The following is an 18,481-nucleotide window of genomic DNA, read 5'->3' as shown; positions in this document are numbered from 1 at the left end:
GCTTATCCTTCCAAGAAATTATATACCATTGTTGAGTTAATAGCTTATCCTTTCCAAGAAATTATATACCATTGTTGAGTTAATAGCTTATCCTTCCAAGAAATTATATACCATTGTTGAGAATTGTATACCATTGTTGAGTTAATAGCTTATCTTCCAAGAAATATACCATTGTTGAGTTAATAGCTTATCCTTCCAAGAAATTATATACCATTGTTGAGTTAATAGCTTATCCTTCCAAGAAATTATATACCATTGTTGAGTTAATAGCTTATCCTTCCAAGAAATTATATACCATTGTTGAGTTAATAGCTTATCCTTCCAAGAAATTATATACCATTGTTGAGTTAATAGCTTATCCTTCCAAGAAATTATATACCATTGTTGAGTTAATAGCTTATCCTTCCAAGAAATTATATACCATTGTTGAGTTAATAGCTTATCCTTCCAAGAAATTATATACCATTGTTGAGTTAATAGCTTATCCTTCCAAGAAATTATATACCATTGTTGAGTTAATAGCTTATCCTTCCAAGAAATTATTACCATTGTTGAGTTAATAGCTTATCCTTCCAAGAAATTATATACCATTGTTGAGTTAATAGCTTATCCTTACCATTGTTGAGTTAATAATCCTTCCAAGAAATTATATACCATTGTTGAGTTAATAGCTTATCTTCCAAGAAATTATATCCATTGTTGAGTTAAAATTCCAAGAAATTATATACCATTGTTGAGTTAATAGCTTATCCTTCCAAGAAATTATTACCAAGAAATTATTATACCATTGTTGAGTTAATAGCTTATCCTTCCAAGAAATTATATACCATTGTTGAGTTAATAGCTTATCCTTCCAAGAAATTATATACCATTGTTGAGTTAATAGCTTATCCTTCCAAGAAATTATATACCATTGTTGAGTTAATAGCTTATCCTTCCAAGAAATTATATACCATTGTTGAGTTAATAGCTTATCCTTCCAAGAAATTATATACCATTGTTGAGTTAATAGCTTATCCTTCCAAGAAATTATATACCATTGTTGAGTTAATAGCTTATCCTTCCAAGAAATTATATACCATTGTTGAGTTAATAGCTTATCCTTCCAAGAAATTGTACACCATTGTTGAGTTAATAGCTTATCCTTCCAAGAAATTGTACACCATTGTTGAGTTAAAATTATATACCATTGTTGAGTTAATAGCTTATCCTTCCAAGAAATTATATACCATTGTTGAGTTAATAGCTTATCCTTCCAAGAAAGCTTATCCTTATACACCATTGTTGAGTTAATAGCTTATCCTTCCAAGAAATTGTATACCATTGTTGAGTTAATAGCTTATCCTTCCAAGAAATTATATACCATTGTTGAGTTAATAGCTTATCCTTCCAAGAAATTATATACCATTGTTGAGTTAATAGCTTATCCTTCCAAGAAATTATATACCATTGTTGAGTTAATAGCTTATCCTTCCAAGAAATTATATACCATTGTTGAGTTAATAGCTTATCCTTCCAAGAAATTGTACACCATTGTTGAGTTAATAGCTTATCCTTCCAAGAAATTATATACCATTGTTGAGTTAATAGCTTATCCTTCCAAGAAATTATATACCATTGTTGAGTTAATAGCTTCCAAGAAATATACCATTGTTGAGTTAATAGCTTATCCTTCCAAGAAATTATATACCATTGTTGAGTTAATAGCTTATCCTTCCAAGAAATTATATACCATTGTTGAGTTAATAGCTTATCCTTCCAAGAAATTATATACCATTGTTGAGTTAATAGCTTATCCTTCCAAAATTATATACCATTGTTGAGTTAATAGCTTATCCTTCCAAGAAATTATATACCATTGTTGAGTTAATAGCTTATCCTTCCAAGAAATTATATACCATTGTTGAGTTAATAGCTTATCCTTCCAAGAAATTATATACCATTGTTGAGTTAATAGCTTATCCTTCCAAGAAATTATATACCATTGTTGAGTTAATAGCTTATCCTTCCAAGAAATTATATACCATTGTTGAGTTAATAGCTTATCCTTCCAAGAAATTATATACCATTGTTGAGTTAATAGCTTATCTCTTCCAAGAAATTATATACCATTGTTGAGTTAATAGCTTATCCTTCCAAGAAATTATATACCATTGTTGAGTTAATAGCTTATCCAAGAAATTATATTCCAAGTTAATAGCTTATCTTTCCAAGAAATTATATACCATTGTTGAGTTAATAGCTTATCTTTCCAAGAAATTATATACCATTGTTGAGTTAATAGCTTATCCAAGAAATTATATACCATTGTTGAGTTAATAGCTTATCCTTCCAAGAAATTATATACCATTGTTGAGTTAATAGCTTATCCTTCCAAGAAATTATATACCATTGTTGAGTTAATAGCTTATCCTTCCAAGAAATTGTATACCATTGTTGAGTTAATAGCTTATCCTTCCAAGAAATTATATACCATTGTTGAGTTAATAGCTTATCCTTCCAAGAAATTATATACCATTGTTGAGTTAATAGCTTATCCTTCCAAGAAATTATATACCATTGTTGAGTTAATAGCTTATCCTTCCAAGAAATTATATACCATTGTTGAGTTAATAGCTTATCCTTCCAAGAAATTATATACCATTGTTGAGTTAATAGCTTATCCTTCCAAGAAATTATATACCATTGTTGAGTTAATAGCTTATCCAAGAAATTATTCCAAGAAATTATATACCATTGTTGAGTTAATAGTTACCAATAGCTTATAGCTTATCTTTCCAAGAAATTATATACCATTGTTGAGTTAATAGCTTATCCTTCCAAGAAATTATATACCATTGTTGAGTTAATAGCTTATCCTTCCAAGAAATTATATACCATTGTTGAGTTAATAGCTTATCTTTCCAAGAAATTATATACCATTGTTGAGTTAATAGCTTATCTTCCAAGAAATTATATACCATTGTTGAGTTAATAGCTTATCCTTCCAAGAAATTATATACCATTGTTGAGTTAATAGCTTATCCTTCCAAGAAATTATATACCATTGTTGAGTTAATAGCTTATCCTTCCAAGAAATTATATACCATTGTTGAGTTAATAGCTTATCCTTCCAAGAAATTATATACCATTGTTGAGTTAATAGCTTATCCTTCCAAGAAATTATATACCATTGTTGAGTTAATAGCTTATCTTTCCAAGAAATTATATACCATTGTTGAGTTAATAGCTTATCCTTCCAAGAAATTATATACCATTGTTGAGTTAATAGCTTATCCTTCCAAGAAATTATATACCATTGTTGAGTTAATAGCTTATCCTTCCAAGAAATCTTTATATACCATTGTTGAGTTAATAGCTTATCCTTCCAAGAAATTATATACCATTGTTGAGTTAATAGCTTATCCTTCCAAGAAATTATATACCATTGTTGAGTTAATAGCTTATCCTTCCAAGAAAAATTATATACCATTGTTGAGTTAATAGCTTATCCTTCCAAGAAATTATATACCATTGTTGAGTTAATAGCTTATCCTTCCAAGAAATTATATACCATTGTTGAGTTAATAGCTTATCCTTCCAAGAAATTATATACCATTGTTGAGTTAATAGCTTATCCTTCCAAGAAATTATATACCATTGTTGAGTTAATAGCTTATAGCTTATCCTTCCAAGAAATTATATACCATTGTTGAGTTAATAGCTTATCCTTCCAAGAAATTATATACCATTGTTGAGTTAATAGCTTATCCTTCCAAGAAATTATATACCATTGTTGAGTTAATAGCTTATCCTTCCAAGAAATTATATACCATTGTTGAGTTAATAGCTTATCCTTCCAAGAAATTATATACCATTGTTGAGTTAATAGCTTATCCTTCCAAGAAATTATATACCATTGTTGAGTTAATAGCTTATCTTTCCAAGAAATTATATACCATTGTTGAGTTAATAGCTTATCCTTCCAAGAAATTATATACCATTGTTGAGTTAATAGCTTATCCTTCCAAGAAATTATATACCATTGTTGAGTTAATAGCTTATCCTTCCAAGAAATTATATACCATTGTTGAGTTAATAGCTTATCCTTCCAAGAAATTATATACCATTGTTGAGTTAATAGCTTATCCTTCCAAGAAATTATATACCATTGTTGAGTTAATAGCTTATCCTTCCAAGAAATTATATACCATTGTTGAGTTAATAGCTTATCCTTCCAAGAAATTATATACCATTGTTGAGTTAATAGCTTATCCTTCCAAGAAATTATATACCATTGTTGAGTTAATAGCTTATCTTTCCAAGAAATTATATACCATTGTTGAGTTAATAGCTTATCCTTCCAAGAAATTATATACCATTGTTGAGTTAATAGCTTATCCTTCCAAGAAATTATATACCATTGTTGAGTTAATAGCTTATCCAAGAAATTTCCAAGAAATTCCAATATATACCATTGTTGAGTTAATAGCTTATCCTTCCAAGAAATTATATACCATTGTTGAGTTAATAGCTTATAGCTTATCTTCCAAGAAATTATATACCATTGTTGAGTTAATAGCTTATCCTTCCAAGAAATTATATACCATTGTTGAGTTAATAGCTTATCCTTCCAAGAAATTATATACCATTGTTGAGTTAATAGCTTATCCTTCCAAGAAATTATATACCATTGTTGAGTTAATAGCTTATCCTTCCAAGAAATTATATACCATTGTTGAGTTAATAGCTTATCCTTCCAAGAAATTATATACCATTGTTGAGTTAATAGCTTATCCTTCCAAGAAATTATATACCATTGTTGAGTTAATAGCTTATCCTTCCAAGAAATTATATACCATTGTTGAGTTAATAGCTTATCCTTCCAAGAAATTATATACCATTGTTGAGTTAATAGCTTATCCTTCCAAGAAATTATATACCATTGTTGAGTTAATAGCTTATCCTTCCAAGAAATTATATACCATTGTTGAGTTAATAGCTTATCCTTCCAAGAAATTATATACCATTGTTGAGTTAATAGCTTATCCTTCCAAGAAATTATATACCATTGTTGAGTTAATAGCTTATCCTTCCAAGAAATTGTACACCATTGTTGAGTTAATAGCTTATCCTTCCAAGAAATTATATACCATTGTTGAGTTAATAGCTTATCCTTCCAAGAAATTGTACACCATTGTTGAGTTAATAGCTTATCCTTCCAAGAAATTATATACCATTGTTGAGTTAATAGCTTATCCTTCCAAGAAATTATCCTTATACCATTGTTGAGTTAATAGCTTATCCTTCCAAGAAATTATATACCATTGTTGAGTTAATAGCTTATCCTTCCAAGAAATTATATACCATTGTTGAGTTAATAGCTTATCCTTCCAAGAAATTATATACCATTGTTGAGTTAATAGCTTATCCTTCCAAGAAATTGTATACCATTGTTGAGTTAATAGCTTATCCTTCCAAGAAATTGTATACCATTGTTGAGTTAATAGCTTATCCTTCCAAGAAATTATCCTTATACCATTGTTGAGTTAATAGCTTATCCTTCCAAGAAATTATATACCATTGTTGAGTTAATAGCTTATCCTTCCAAGAAATTATATACCATTGTTGAGTTAATAGCTTATCCTTCCAAGAAATTATATACCATTGTTGAGTTAATAGCTTATCCTTCCAAGAAATTATATACCATTGTTGAGTTAATAGCTTATCCTTCCAAGAAATTATATACCATTGTTGAGTTAATAGCTTATCCTTCCAAGAAATTATATACCATTGTTGAGTTAATAGCTTATCCTTCCAAGAAATTATATACCATTGTTGAGTTAATAGCTTATCCTTCCAAGAAATTATATACCATTGTTGAGTTAATAGCTTATCCTTCCAAGAAATTATATACCATTGTTGAGTTAATAGCTTATCCTTCCAAGAAATTATATACCATTGTTGAGTTAATAGCTTATCCTTCCAAGAAATTATATACCATTGTTGAGTTAATAGCTTATCCTTCCAAGAAATTATATAAAGTTAATATACCATTGTTGAGTTAATAGCTTATCCTTCCAAGAAATTATATACCATTGTTGAGTTAATAGCTTATCCTTCCAAGAAATTATATACCATTGTTGAGTTAATAGCTTATCCTTCCAAGAAATTATATACCATTGTTGAGTTAATAGCTTATCCTTCCAAGAAATTATATACCATTGTTGAGTTAATAGCTTATCCTTCCAAGAAATTATATACCATTGTTGAGTTAATAGCTTATCCTTCCAAGAAATTATATACCATTGTTGAGTTAATAGCTTATCCTTCCAAGAAATTATATACCATTGTTGAGTTAATAGCTTATCCTTCCAAGAAATTATATACCATTGTTGAGTTAATAGCTTATCCTTCCAAGAAATTATATACCATTGTTGAGTTAATAGCTTATCCTTCCAAGAAATTATATACCATTGTTGAGTTAATAGCTTATCCTTCCAAGAAATTATATACCATTGTTGAGTTAATAGCTTATCCTTCCAAGAAATTATATACCATTGTTGAGTTAATAGCTTATCCTTCCAAGAAATTATATACCATTGTTGAGTTAATAGCTTATCCTTCCAAGAAATTATATACCATTGTTGAGTTAATAGCTTATCCTTCCAAGAAATTATATACCATTGTTGAGTTAATAGCTTATCCTTCCAAGAAATTATATACCATTGTTGAGTTAATAGCTTATCCTTCCAAGAAATTATATACCATTGTTGAGTTAATAGCTTATCCTTCCAAGAAATTATATACCATTGTTGAGTTAATAGCTTATCCTTCCAAGAAATTATATACCATTGTTGAGTTAATAGCTTATCCTTCCAAGAAATTATATACCATTGTTGAGTTAATAGCTTATCAAGAAATTATATACCATTGTTGAGTTAATAGCTTTATCTTTCCAAGAAATTATATACCATTGTTGAGTTAATTCCAAGAAATTATATACCATTGTTGAGTTAATAGCTTATCCTTCCAAGAAATTATATACCATTGTTGAGTTAATAGCTTATCCTTCCAAGAAATTATATACCATTGTTGAGTTAATAGCTTATCCTTCCAAGAAATTATATACCATTGTTGAGTTAATAGCTTATCCTTCCAAGAAATTATATACCATTGTTGAGTTAATAGCTTATCCTTCCAAGAAATTATATACCATTGTTGAGTTAATAGCTTATCCTTCCAAGAAATTATATACCATTGTTGAGTTAATAGCTTATTCTTCCAAGAAATTATATACCATTGTTGAGTTAATAGCTTATCTTTCCAAGAAATTATATACCATTGTTGAGTTAATAGCTTATCCTTCCAAGAAATTATATACCATTGTTGAGTTAATAGCTTATCTTTCCAAGAAATTATATACCATTGTTGAGTTAATAGCTTATCTTTCCAAGAAATTATATACCATTGTTGAGTTAATAGCTTATCTTTCCAAGAAATTATATACCATTGTTGAGTTAATAGCTTATCTTTCCAAGAAATTATATACCATTGTTGAGTTAATAGCTTATCTTTCCAAGAAATTATATACCATTGTTGAGTTAATAGCTTATCTTTCCAAGAAATTATATACCATTGTTGAGTTAATAGCTTATCTTTCCAAGAAATTATATACCATTGTTGAGTTAATAGCTTATCTTTCCAAGAAATTATATACCATTGTTGAGTTAATAGCTTATCTTTCCAAGAAATTATATACCATTGTTGAGTTAATAGCTTATCTTTCCAAGAAATTATATACCATTGTTGAGTTAATAGCTTATTCTTCCAAGAAATTATATACCATTGTTGAGTTAATAGCTTATCCTTCCAAGAAATTATATACCATTGTTGAGTTAATAGCTTATTCTTCCAAGAAATTATATACCATTGTTGAGTTAATAGCTTATCAAGAAATTATTCCAAGAAATTATATACCATTGTTGAGTTAATAGCTTATTCTTCCAAGAAATTATATACCATTGTTGAGTTAATAGCTTATCTTTCCAAGAAATTATATACCATTGTTGAGTTAATAGCTTATCCTTCCAAGAAATTATATACCATTGTTGAGTTAATAGCTTATCCTTCCAAGAAATTATATACCATTGTTGAGTTAATAGCTTATCCTTCCAAGAAATTATATACCATTGTTGAGTTAATAGCTTATCCTTCCAAGAAATTATATATCATTGTTGAGTTAATAGCTTATCCTTCCAAGAAATTATATACCATTGTTGAGTTAATAGCTTATCCTTCCAATAAATTGTATTTTGAGTTTTATTCCTAAACACTACACAACTTTTTTAATGACTAGTAAAATAATTCTTGATAAAATTTCCAGAGATATTATTGATCATAGTAAAGGTTAAGAATTATTATTTAGTAATGTGATAACTAATTTTTGTATTGTATGCTTCATATTGTAATTAATGAACTTGATTTAAAACTATAGAAACTAACATTTATTTTACTTAAAATTTGGTTACAGAATGTAATATAACTTATTAATAGCTAGGACCATTTGATTCTTCAAGGTTGTCTTTATACAATGATCTTTTGTAAAGGTACAAATTTCAACTCACTACTTTATTTTTAAGAAATTATTGATTCCCCTTGTGTAAAGTCCTGGTCTCCATTAGTACCAATTGTAACTTATTCCATAAATAAATCACCTTGTTATAAAAATGAAATTGTCTTTACTAGAGTCTATCTTTTCACAAATCGTAAAGTTGTGTTTGTTCATCCTATTGTCTTTAGCACAAAAACATTAGAGGTCTTTATCAACTGGATAATGTCATGTTGAATGTGATTACTTCTTTTTTGAAGGAAAAAAATGAGTTGAGAGGTCTTCAACTTATCCCTGCAAGATACTTTTTAATCCCTGAAATCATCCTGTTATTTTGCTTCTTCAGTAATTTGAAATACTTTCTTAGATAAGGAAATCAAAACTATAGGTAGAAAAGCTAAATTTTTTTTAGATATTTAAAGCTATAGAATCAGATTATAAAATGTTATTTCTTGCACATTACAAACTACTAATATCATGCAAAGATTCTTGAATTGTAGCACAGTAACCTATATTACAAATTTGCAGGTTATTGATAGAAGTTTGAAATATTTGCTTGGAAAATCCAAGAAAATTTTGTTTTTTCACTTATGTTTTTCTCGGGTAATTTTCAGTAAAGTATATTCACAGGAAAAGTGAGAATATGGTGACGTATTCTAATGTCTTTAGTTGATGAATCAGAGTTTATTATATCCTGTTAACCTTAACTTTATATAACTGTGTGTTTTTAATATCTGTGTTTTAAAATATATAAGATACACCTGTATTTTAGCAAAGAATATTTAAGAAAAAACATTTAATATTTACTCCAAATAATACAAAACATGAAATCTATATATCAAGGACAACTTATCTGAATGAAAATATCATACATGCAACATATTGAATCAAATTTGCATAACAAGAAAAACGTTTCAGTAGACAGCAAGATAAAAGTAAAAAGAAACAGTTCTGTAAAAAGAGGCTTTAATTATCTTAATTTCCAGTAAAATCTTCACCACTGCTTGTGGATAGTGAATGTTGACTGTCTTTAAATAATGTGTTGTCTTCAGTTCTATCTTTGGCATTGCTGGTGCCACATTTTGTAAAACTATTTTAATTGCAGTTTGAGAGAGTCATTTTGTTTTTCCAGATTACTCGTGAGGTTGGTGTGTTGTTTACATTCAAACATAAATTTAGTCTGAGGGAATTTGGCATTTCTTAGGTTTAAATGTTTGATTTGGTATGTTTTGAATATTTTTCATGAGATTATGAAGTTTATAAGATAAAACTAACATTGTTTAGTACATGGTGAATGGGGGTGAGATTCTCAACAAAAATAAATGCTGAAACTCAGATGTGTAAATTATAATTTGTTTTAAAAAAGAAATAAAATACTTCTAACAATTATAAGGCAAAAAAATTATACTAAACAGGCAACTAAATTGAAAATTTCATTTTTGTAAATTTACCTTAGATGTTTTTTTCCTTCCCATTCTGCCAGTTGGCAAAAAGATTGTTTGTTTTGAATTTCGTGCAAAGCTACTCAAGGGCTATCTGCACTAGCCATCCCTAATTTAGCAGTGTAAGACCAGAGGGAAGGCAGCTAGTCATCACCACCCACTGCCAACTCTTGGGCTACTCTTTTACCAACGAAAAGTGGGATTGACCATTACATTATAATGCCCCCATGGCTGAAAGGGCGAGCATGTTTGGCGCGACTGGGATTCAAACCCGTGACCCTCGGATTATGAGTCAAACTCCTTAACACGCTTGGCTATGCCGGGCTGATGGCAAACAGACATGCATGCTATATTAAACTGCACTAATCACTTAAAAAAACAAACCATTTAGAGATATTTATTGTTAATGGTAATTTTACAAGTTATATAGCCAGTTGAGGCTATCTTATTGGTTTGATAATAATTGTTATTATTAAAGATGCTAACTAACTTTTTTTTTTACTTTGTTGCCAACAAGGACTAATACCATCAGGTAATTTGTTGGTTCGTTCAAAGAATATTCAGTGATTGTTTGAGATCTGAGTCATGATTTGTCTGCTTTTTGATAGTATGCTGGAAAGGCATATGGGTTGGATGAAAAGCAGATGAAATAAGTTCTGGTACTGAGAATTGGTGAGTATGTGTAGAATTTCTCCCATGATGGTAAGTATTGTTAGGGTTTTAGGTTTCATGTGGACTTTAGATGTTTTAAAATCAGTATTTTATGACTTGTATACAGTTAACAGTGATCACACAGATCTTTCATTTTATTTATTAAAGACCAGTTGGACAGTGCCAGTGATAAACTGGTGGAGTTTGCAACTGGAGGCCTGTGTAACCTTGCTCTTGGTGAGTATATGTTAAGTCTCTGCCTTTTTGAGATTTATAACTAAACACAATAGCTTTCCAACTCATTTTTAGTTGAGATAGCACTTGAAATTTGTTACATTTCTCTCCAAAACTGGGTTCTCGGACCTAAGTTTGTGTAACCTAATATGAAGTTTACTTGACCAAGTTGTTGGTTAGATATACCTGATTTCTTTTCATAAATCAGAAACTATGATGAATAGATTGAGGCAAGTACTTCATATGTGTAGGTTTCTTCTCTTTTAGGTATTCCAAAGGAGATGTTTAATGTAGTTTTTGTGTTAATCTCCAAACAAGAAAGATTAACAGCCAAAGAAATGTCATTTCAAATTTAACAGTAGAGATGTAATAACCATAGAGTGGTGTCTTGTGTGTTTGAATTTCAAGTCTCTGTACAAACAGTCTAATTACTTCTTCCTTATTAGATCGTATCAACAAAGAAATCATTCTCAACCATGGAGGAGTTGATAAAATTATCAGATGTTTATCCAGTCCAAAAGAAGAGACTGTTCTTTCTGCTATAACAACTTTAATGTTTTTAGTTACACCCCAGTCAAAGAAAGGTTAGCATGATGTGTTTATTGTTCTTTGTAGTACGAATTTGAGATCACTTGGTTTTAAATGTTCATGTTTGTAATATTACTTACAATATTTCTTTTGTAGTAAATATATTAATAATCTTAGGTTGAAACTCACTGGGTATTCAAAAAGATGTCTTGTCTTAAGTACATAATTTTGGCAGAATCTTCATGATGAATGTAGTTCAAATTGGCAGTAAGTGCTTGGTTCAGTATGATACAAAGAAAGTCTTGAGGGATTAGTGATGTCAAGAAAACTCACTTGTAAAAAAAATATGTAAAAACAGCTCCTTTGGGTTGAGAAAATTTTTGAATGTAGAGGAGCTAACAACGTTTCAACCTTCTTCGGTCATCATCAGGTTTACAAAGAAAGAAAGAGGTAACTGAGCGGAAGCTGACCACATGTTTGAAAGGGGTTGTGTAACTTAGTGTCAGAATGTAGAGGGCATGCTTAGATGTTTTAATACATAATTTTATATTATTTATGTTATTATTATTTATTATATTTTTAATATAGATATAAAGGTGTTCCCTTGTATTGGTTTATTTTGGGCTTGAGTTGCTGTATAAGTAAGGCTTCTTTAATTTTGCATTTGTTTATGTTCGTTTCTTTATTTAGTATTTGAGTGTTTTCTATAGTTATGTTGTGTTTATTTGACTTGCAGTGTTCGAAAACATGTGAAGGTGACTTTTATGTTCTTTGAATTTGGTTTCCATTTTCTACTTGTTTCTCAATATAGAAGTCGTGGCAGTTATCACATTGTATTTTATGAATAATGTTGGTGTGGTGTTTGTCAATGTAGTTTTTACATAGTATAGACCTCAGTTTTGTGACTGGTTTTGAATAAATTTGGTATTAACTGGAATGTCATATTTTGTTACTAGTTTTTGCCAAACGTTGGTTATTTTTCTGCTGATGTCGGGAATATATGGTATGCAGCAGTATATGGTTTCGTGATTTTTTAAATCCTGGTATATATTTACTTTTGTTGGTTGATTTTGCTTTCTGTCTAGGTGTGTGCGTATAATGTTTTCTACGGTTTGTGGAGAAAACTTATTGATGTTGATGAAGTATTGTTTTATTTTGTCTAAAACATAGTTAATTTTATCTGGTGAGCATAGTTTTATGGCTGTGTTTATTTGGTTTCTTAGTATGTTGAGTTTTTGTTTTGTTAACACAGCATTACATCCACCACTATACTGGAACAGATGTGGATGACACGATTGAGGGATTCACATCTACAGAACACATTTAATTTTTTCAATCACATTAATGCTATACATCCCAACATCAACTTCACATGTGAACAAGAAGAAAGCAATCAAATATCATTTCTTAACCTCAAAATTACAAGAACGGATACACAATTTAAAACAAATCCCCTGAAAAATCACCCATACTGGACTATACATTCCTTGGGACTCAGCACATGAAACAAAACAAAAATGCAACATACTAAGAAACCAAATAAACACAGCCATAAAACTATGCTCATCAGATAAAGTTAACAATGAAATAGACAAAATAAAACAATACTTCATCGACATCAGTAAGTTTCCTCCACAAACTGTAGAAAACATTATACGCACACACCTAGACAGAAAGCACAATCAACCAACAAAAGTAAATATATCTCACGAATCAAAAAATCACGAAACCATATACTGCTGCATACCATATATTCCCGACATCAGCAGACAACCAACATTTGGCGAAAACTAGCAATAAAATATGACATTCCAGTTAATACCAAATTTATTCAAAAACCAGTCACAAAACTGAGGTCTATACTATGTAAAAACTACATTGACAAACACCACATCAACATTATTTATAAAATACAATGTGATAACTGCCACGACTTCTATATTGAAGAAGCAAGTAGAAAAATGGAAACCAGATTCAAAGAACATAAGTCACCTTCACACGTTTTCGAACACTGCAAGTCAAATAAACACAACATAACCATAGAAAACACTCGAATACTAATTAAAGAAACAAACATTAACAAATGCAAAGTTAAAGAAGCTTTACTTATACAACAACTCAAGCCCAAAATAAACCAATACAAGGGAACACCTTTATACCTATATTAAAAATAATATAATAAATAATAATAAAATAAATAATATAAAATTATACATTCAAACATCTAAGCATGCCCTCTATATTCCGACACTAAGTTGCACAACCCCTTTCAAACATGTGGTCAGCTTCCGGTCAGTTTCCTCTTTCTTTGTGAACCTGATGATGACTGAAGAAGGTTGAAACGTTGTTGTCTCCTCTACGTAAAATATTTTTCTCAACCCAAACAAGCTGTTTTTATGTATATATTTTTCTTGAAGGATTAATCTGCAAAAGTAGTGAAGGTAGAAAGGGTAATGTTTTGAAATGTTTCAGTGTTTCTTCTTCAGGTGGTATTCCTTTAAAACATTTTTCTGTCCATCTCAGCTTCTTTTGTCCCTCAACATTTTTTCCACAAGTGTCACACTGAAATAGACATTTGTTGCCTACTTTAACTTTATTTAATCAGGCATGTTGTTCATTATGCTTGTTGAGAAACTAGATTTTGTTTCACTTCCAACATTATTCTGTATGTCTGATATTTTGAATCAAGAATGATTAGTTATAGAACATAAGTCGTTTAATCATAGAATTAGTAGACTGTATTTGTTTCACAACCCAGAAAGGCCAGAAACCAGTGCTAAAAGTGACAACCCATCAAGTTGTTCATATTTCTTTATGTTTTAGTCTTGGTAACTCTTCAGTTATTTTATTGCTAACATCAGTTTAAACCAAAATCTGCTCTGTATTTCATAGCCTTTTTCTGAAATTGGTTTAATTTACTACAATGAGGATTTTTATGTTGGGTAAAATTGTTTATAAAACTTCTCTCAGAACTGTCACATTATAACTTTTTCAAAAATGCTTTAGTAAGAGGAACAGTGAGAATATACTTTATGTTGTTTAGAACTAAAAAAATAATTATCTTGTTTTGTGTCATTACCATAAAAAGTAAATTCGTTTTCCCGTAATTTTTCTTCTTCAGACATTACAACACTACCTGTTATTGACTGTATGTTGAGGTTTTCTGAGGCTCCTGCACGTCGCCTTAGTAACCTAGCTACAGTCTTTCTGGAAGATTACTGTACAGCCCAACAGGTGGCTGCAGCAAAAGAAGCTTCTACTGTGCTACCCACCCCTGAATAATATAGAAATTTTGAATAAATAACATTATGAAACAGCTGTGCAGAAAAATGAGAACAACAACAACAACAAAAAGGAACCTACGATGTTTTGACAAACTTGTATGTCATCATAAGGTACAACACTCTAGTGAGTGCTGTACAATTACAATTAAAATATAAGTTTAAGTTAAACCAGTTATAAAGCAGTTACAACGTCATTGATGGATAAAAAAACTACAGTTGGAGAAACGGAATAGTTGTATATGGAGGTGTTTTTCCATTTTTTAAATATGGCTTCCCTAATTTTTGTTTTGCTGCTGTTTTTAGAAATTTCATGAAAAGAATGAGGAGAGATGTCATGACAAGACTTGTTTGTGCTGAAAGATGTAATAAAGTGCACTATTGTGCCCGTCTCACCTGTGTAGCCTGATGTACAGTCCTGGCATTAGTATTCATAAATATTAATAGTCTTGTATTTAAATTGTTTTTGTACATTATAAAAAAAATTAAATAAATTCACCCAATAATTTTGACATTTTTATCTCAATGCTTAAGTTTAATTATGATGTCATTTCTGTATCTTCACTCAAGTCCTTAACCAAGAAGCTTTATATTTGAAGCTTCAAAATGTTCCTTTTCTAAGAACTTTTTGTATTACTTGCTCTGGTGGAACCACAATAATGATATATAGGTTGAAATAAAATAATTTTTTATTACCTGTAGAGTAAATGTTTTTTGTTTTTTTTTAGTTTATTATGAAAACACCTAAACCCTTCCAATATGTACTGCAAATTCTGAAAGCAACTTTATATAATGTATTTACGTGTTTTAGGACTAAACTTATAAGTTTTCAAAGATTGTCTTAAAGAAAATTTGTTGCATTATGACATTTGTGTATGTTTCTTCAAGTAGCTTTATTTGTATGAAAATTATAATTACATGAAATTAAAAAGAAAAATTGATAGATGTCATAATCTTCCTCGTTTGCCACAATCACTGTAGTATGAAATTATTTTTGTGTGTGTGAGGTGATTACTATCATTATTTTAAGTGTAATTTCTTGAACATAAATAATAAATTATATAAGATGTGATTATTTTATAGGCACTAGTCTTATTTTAAAATGTTTAACAGTTTTTGAATAATATTACGAAGGACATGTTTTTAAACATAATTATTTGATGTTAAATTGTTCTTCCTCCTCTTTTGAAATACTGTAAGAACTACTAAAAAACTGTGGTTTAAACCCAAAATGCAGCATAATATTGAAAAACCAAAAAACCTAAAAATGATTAGGGAAACAAGTTAGAATAGTAATGGGAATTAGAACTGCTATAAACAGTATTCAGAATAAAATAAATGCTGTAATAAAATGTACACAAACGAGAAAAATTATACCAGCTGCATAGAACTTAAAATGATTTTCAATTCCTACTTTATTTGACAAATTTTAAAACTTATCCAACTAGTATCATTTTAATTTTTTAATACATTTTTTGTGGTATTTGGTTTTAACTGATACATATAGCAGTTCAAGAAATAGCTAATGATCCCTTCTTTTCATTAAAATTTTCTTTTTCATTTGTAAAATTCTTATATTACCATGGAATCAACACAACTTTTATAAACTTTGAGAGTAGCCTTGTCACTGATAGCTATAACTTTTACAAGAATTAAAACCACAATCACAAATTTATAAGATATAATCCTTACTTTGGCCTACAGATAAGAGTTTAAGTTGCCAAATGAGAGATTAAAATTTGTTACTATGGTTTTCATTATTGTTTGACTGTTGTTGTTTTTTTTTTGTAGCAAGATACTTTGTTTCAAAATTCATAATTTCTTATCCTTGTTTTCCTTTTTTTGTCATACCTTATAAAGTATATACTTTACCTCCAAAATCTGTCGTTTATCTATCCATCGGTATGAAGCACCATCTGTTGAGTTAAAAAGATATCTAAGTTATTGCATGATATGTTTACTATAAATATAAAAGTTGTATATTTTTCGAAATATCAAAAGCTGATAACCACAGACAAGTCAAGTAAGTTGGGAAAATCATTTAATGAAAGTTGGAACCATGTGCCGGATTAAGACGTTCGTATGGTTCACACATCTGTTCGTAGGCCCTACCAGCCGCAGAAGTTAAACCAAAGATTAACTTTTAAGGAAAATTTGTATGGACCCATAGTTTTCGTAGGCACTGTGCATTATAAATAATCCGTCCCTGCTAGCACCGCTGACGTGATTAAGTAGGTTATGTGGACTTGCCAATTCCTTGTTAGGTATTTAGGTTAAATTAAAATTTCGTTTTCCCGAAGGGGGAAGAAAAATAATCGAGAGCGGTCAGAAACTTTTGTTTCTCTTCACCCCACACGTGGCTGAAGTTAGTTAAAAGCTATGATTTAATGAGGACTTACGCCCCCGGCCCGGCATGGCCAAGCGTGTTAAGGCGTGCGACTCGTAATCCGAGGGTCGCGGGTTCACATACCCGTCGCGTCAAACATGCTCGCCCTTTCAGCCGTTTGGGCGTTATAATGTGACGGTCAATCCCACTATTCGTTGGTAAAAGAGTAGCCCAAGAGTCGGCGGTGGGTGGTGATGACTAGCTGCCTTCCCTGTAGTGTTACACTGGTAAATTAGGGACGGCTAGCACAGATAGCCCTCGAGTAGTTTTGTGCGAAATTCAAAAACCAAACTTACACTCAAAAAACAGATTTTAATGGCCGTAATAATCAGAGCACGGATAGCTCTCTGTGTAAGTTTATGTTTAACTACAAAACAATTGGGTATATAGTACACGAAAGAGCCGCTGTTTCAGAAATGTTAGAGATCTTTTTAGCACATTATTAGTATGTATACTTATAAGTCGTAACTAGTTCTTTAAATGGGCAGTTTTTCGCTGAGAAATTCAATAGGGTTATTTTTGGGAGTATGAATTATTTGAAAAACCTTGTTGTTTCCTACCATTAAGCACTACCATACTCAATAACAAAATGGAATTCTCAATAGTCTTGATTGTAACTAGCTCTGAAATCATTCAAGAGATAAAGACACGACCTGAAAGTTTATGCTTGAAAATCTCAAATTTTACGAGCCATAGCTGAAAGCTCAGAGCCATTCTGTGAGCTGCGGTTAAAAACATGTTAACACTAGATGTTTCTTTTTAATATGAATATTGCGGCTTAAAATCAGTGATGTATACAAAATTTCAAAAAATAGACAAGTGGAATGAGAAAACACATTTCCAGGTAACGTTTTTTTTGTTTTTTCATAATATTCAGGCTCATTGCTCTTCCAGTATTCCTGCTGCTTGCAGTGTTTATATCACAACTTTTGAAATATTATGCTGTGTGTGTGTGTAGGAGTAGCGTTTCATAGAATCTTTTGTTCCGCATCGTCCAACTCAACTGATGAGTTGTGTTGAAAATCATATTGGGCAATACTTGTGGGAAACAGAAAATATAAATGTTGTATTTTAAACACTTTCGATTTTAAGTCTTCACGCACATATTAAGAGGAACGTGGTGGGAGGGGTGAAAGGAGAAAAATATCCGCAGTTAACTTGTTTTTATAACTATTGTGAAAGTTAGATATAAAAGACTTTATTTGGAATCTAGCTCAAAGATACACAATAGGCTGTCTGTATTCTTCTCACCACTGTTATCGAAAAACTTTTTTTTTTGTTTGTGTGGAATGAGACTGCAGACACATCGTTGTAACACTGTGGGCGTGAAAGAGTTTATCATCTAAGTTACCTTCATGACAGCTACAAA

At 30.2% G+C, this 18,481-nt stretch overlaps 1 protein-coding gene across 2 annotated transcripts in view; it reads left to right on the top strand.

The window, feature by feature from the left end:
- LOC143248722 (armadillo repeat-containing protein 7-like) overlaps positions 1 to 16,479 on the top strand; it is a 38,285-nt gene extending 21,806 nt beyond the window's left edge. For both annotated transcript variants that reach the window (XM_076497384.1, XM_076497382.1), the window contains exons 4-6: positions 10,852 to 10,920; positions 11,364 to 11,501; positions 14,567 to 16,479. In XM_076497384.1, coding sequence (XP_076353499.1) covers positions 10,852 to 10,920; positions 11,364 to 11,501; positions 14,567 to 14,727 — 368 coding nt within the window. In that variant the 3' untranslated portion in view covers positions 14,728 to 16,479. The remainder of the gene's footprint in view (positions 1 to 10,851; positions 10,921 to 11,363; positions 11,502 to 14,566) is intronic.
- The last annotated feature ends 2,002 nt before the right edge of the window (positions 16,480 to 18,481 follow it).

Source organism: Tachypleus tridentatus, chromosome 4 (assembly GCF_004210375.1).
Source record: "Tachypleus tridentatus isolate NWPU-2018 chromosome 4, ASM421037v1, whole genome shotgun sequence".
NCBI classification, from domain to species: Eukaryota; Metazoa; Arthropoda; class Merostomata; order Xiphosura; family Limulidae; genus Tachypleus; species Tachypleus tridentatus.
Note: the sequence above shows the minus strand (reverse complement) of the source record. Positions and strands in the feature narration are given on the sequence as shown.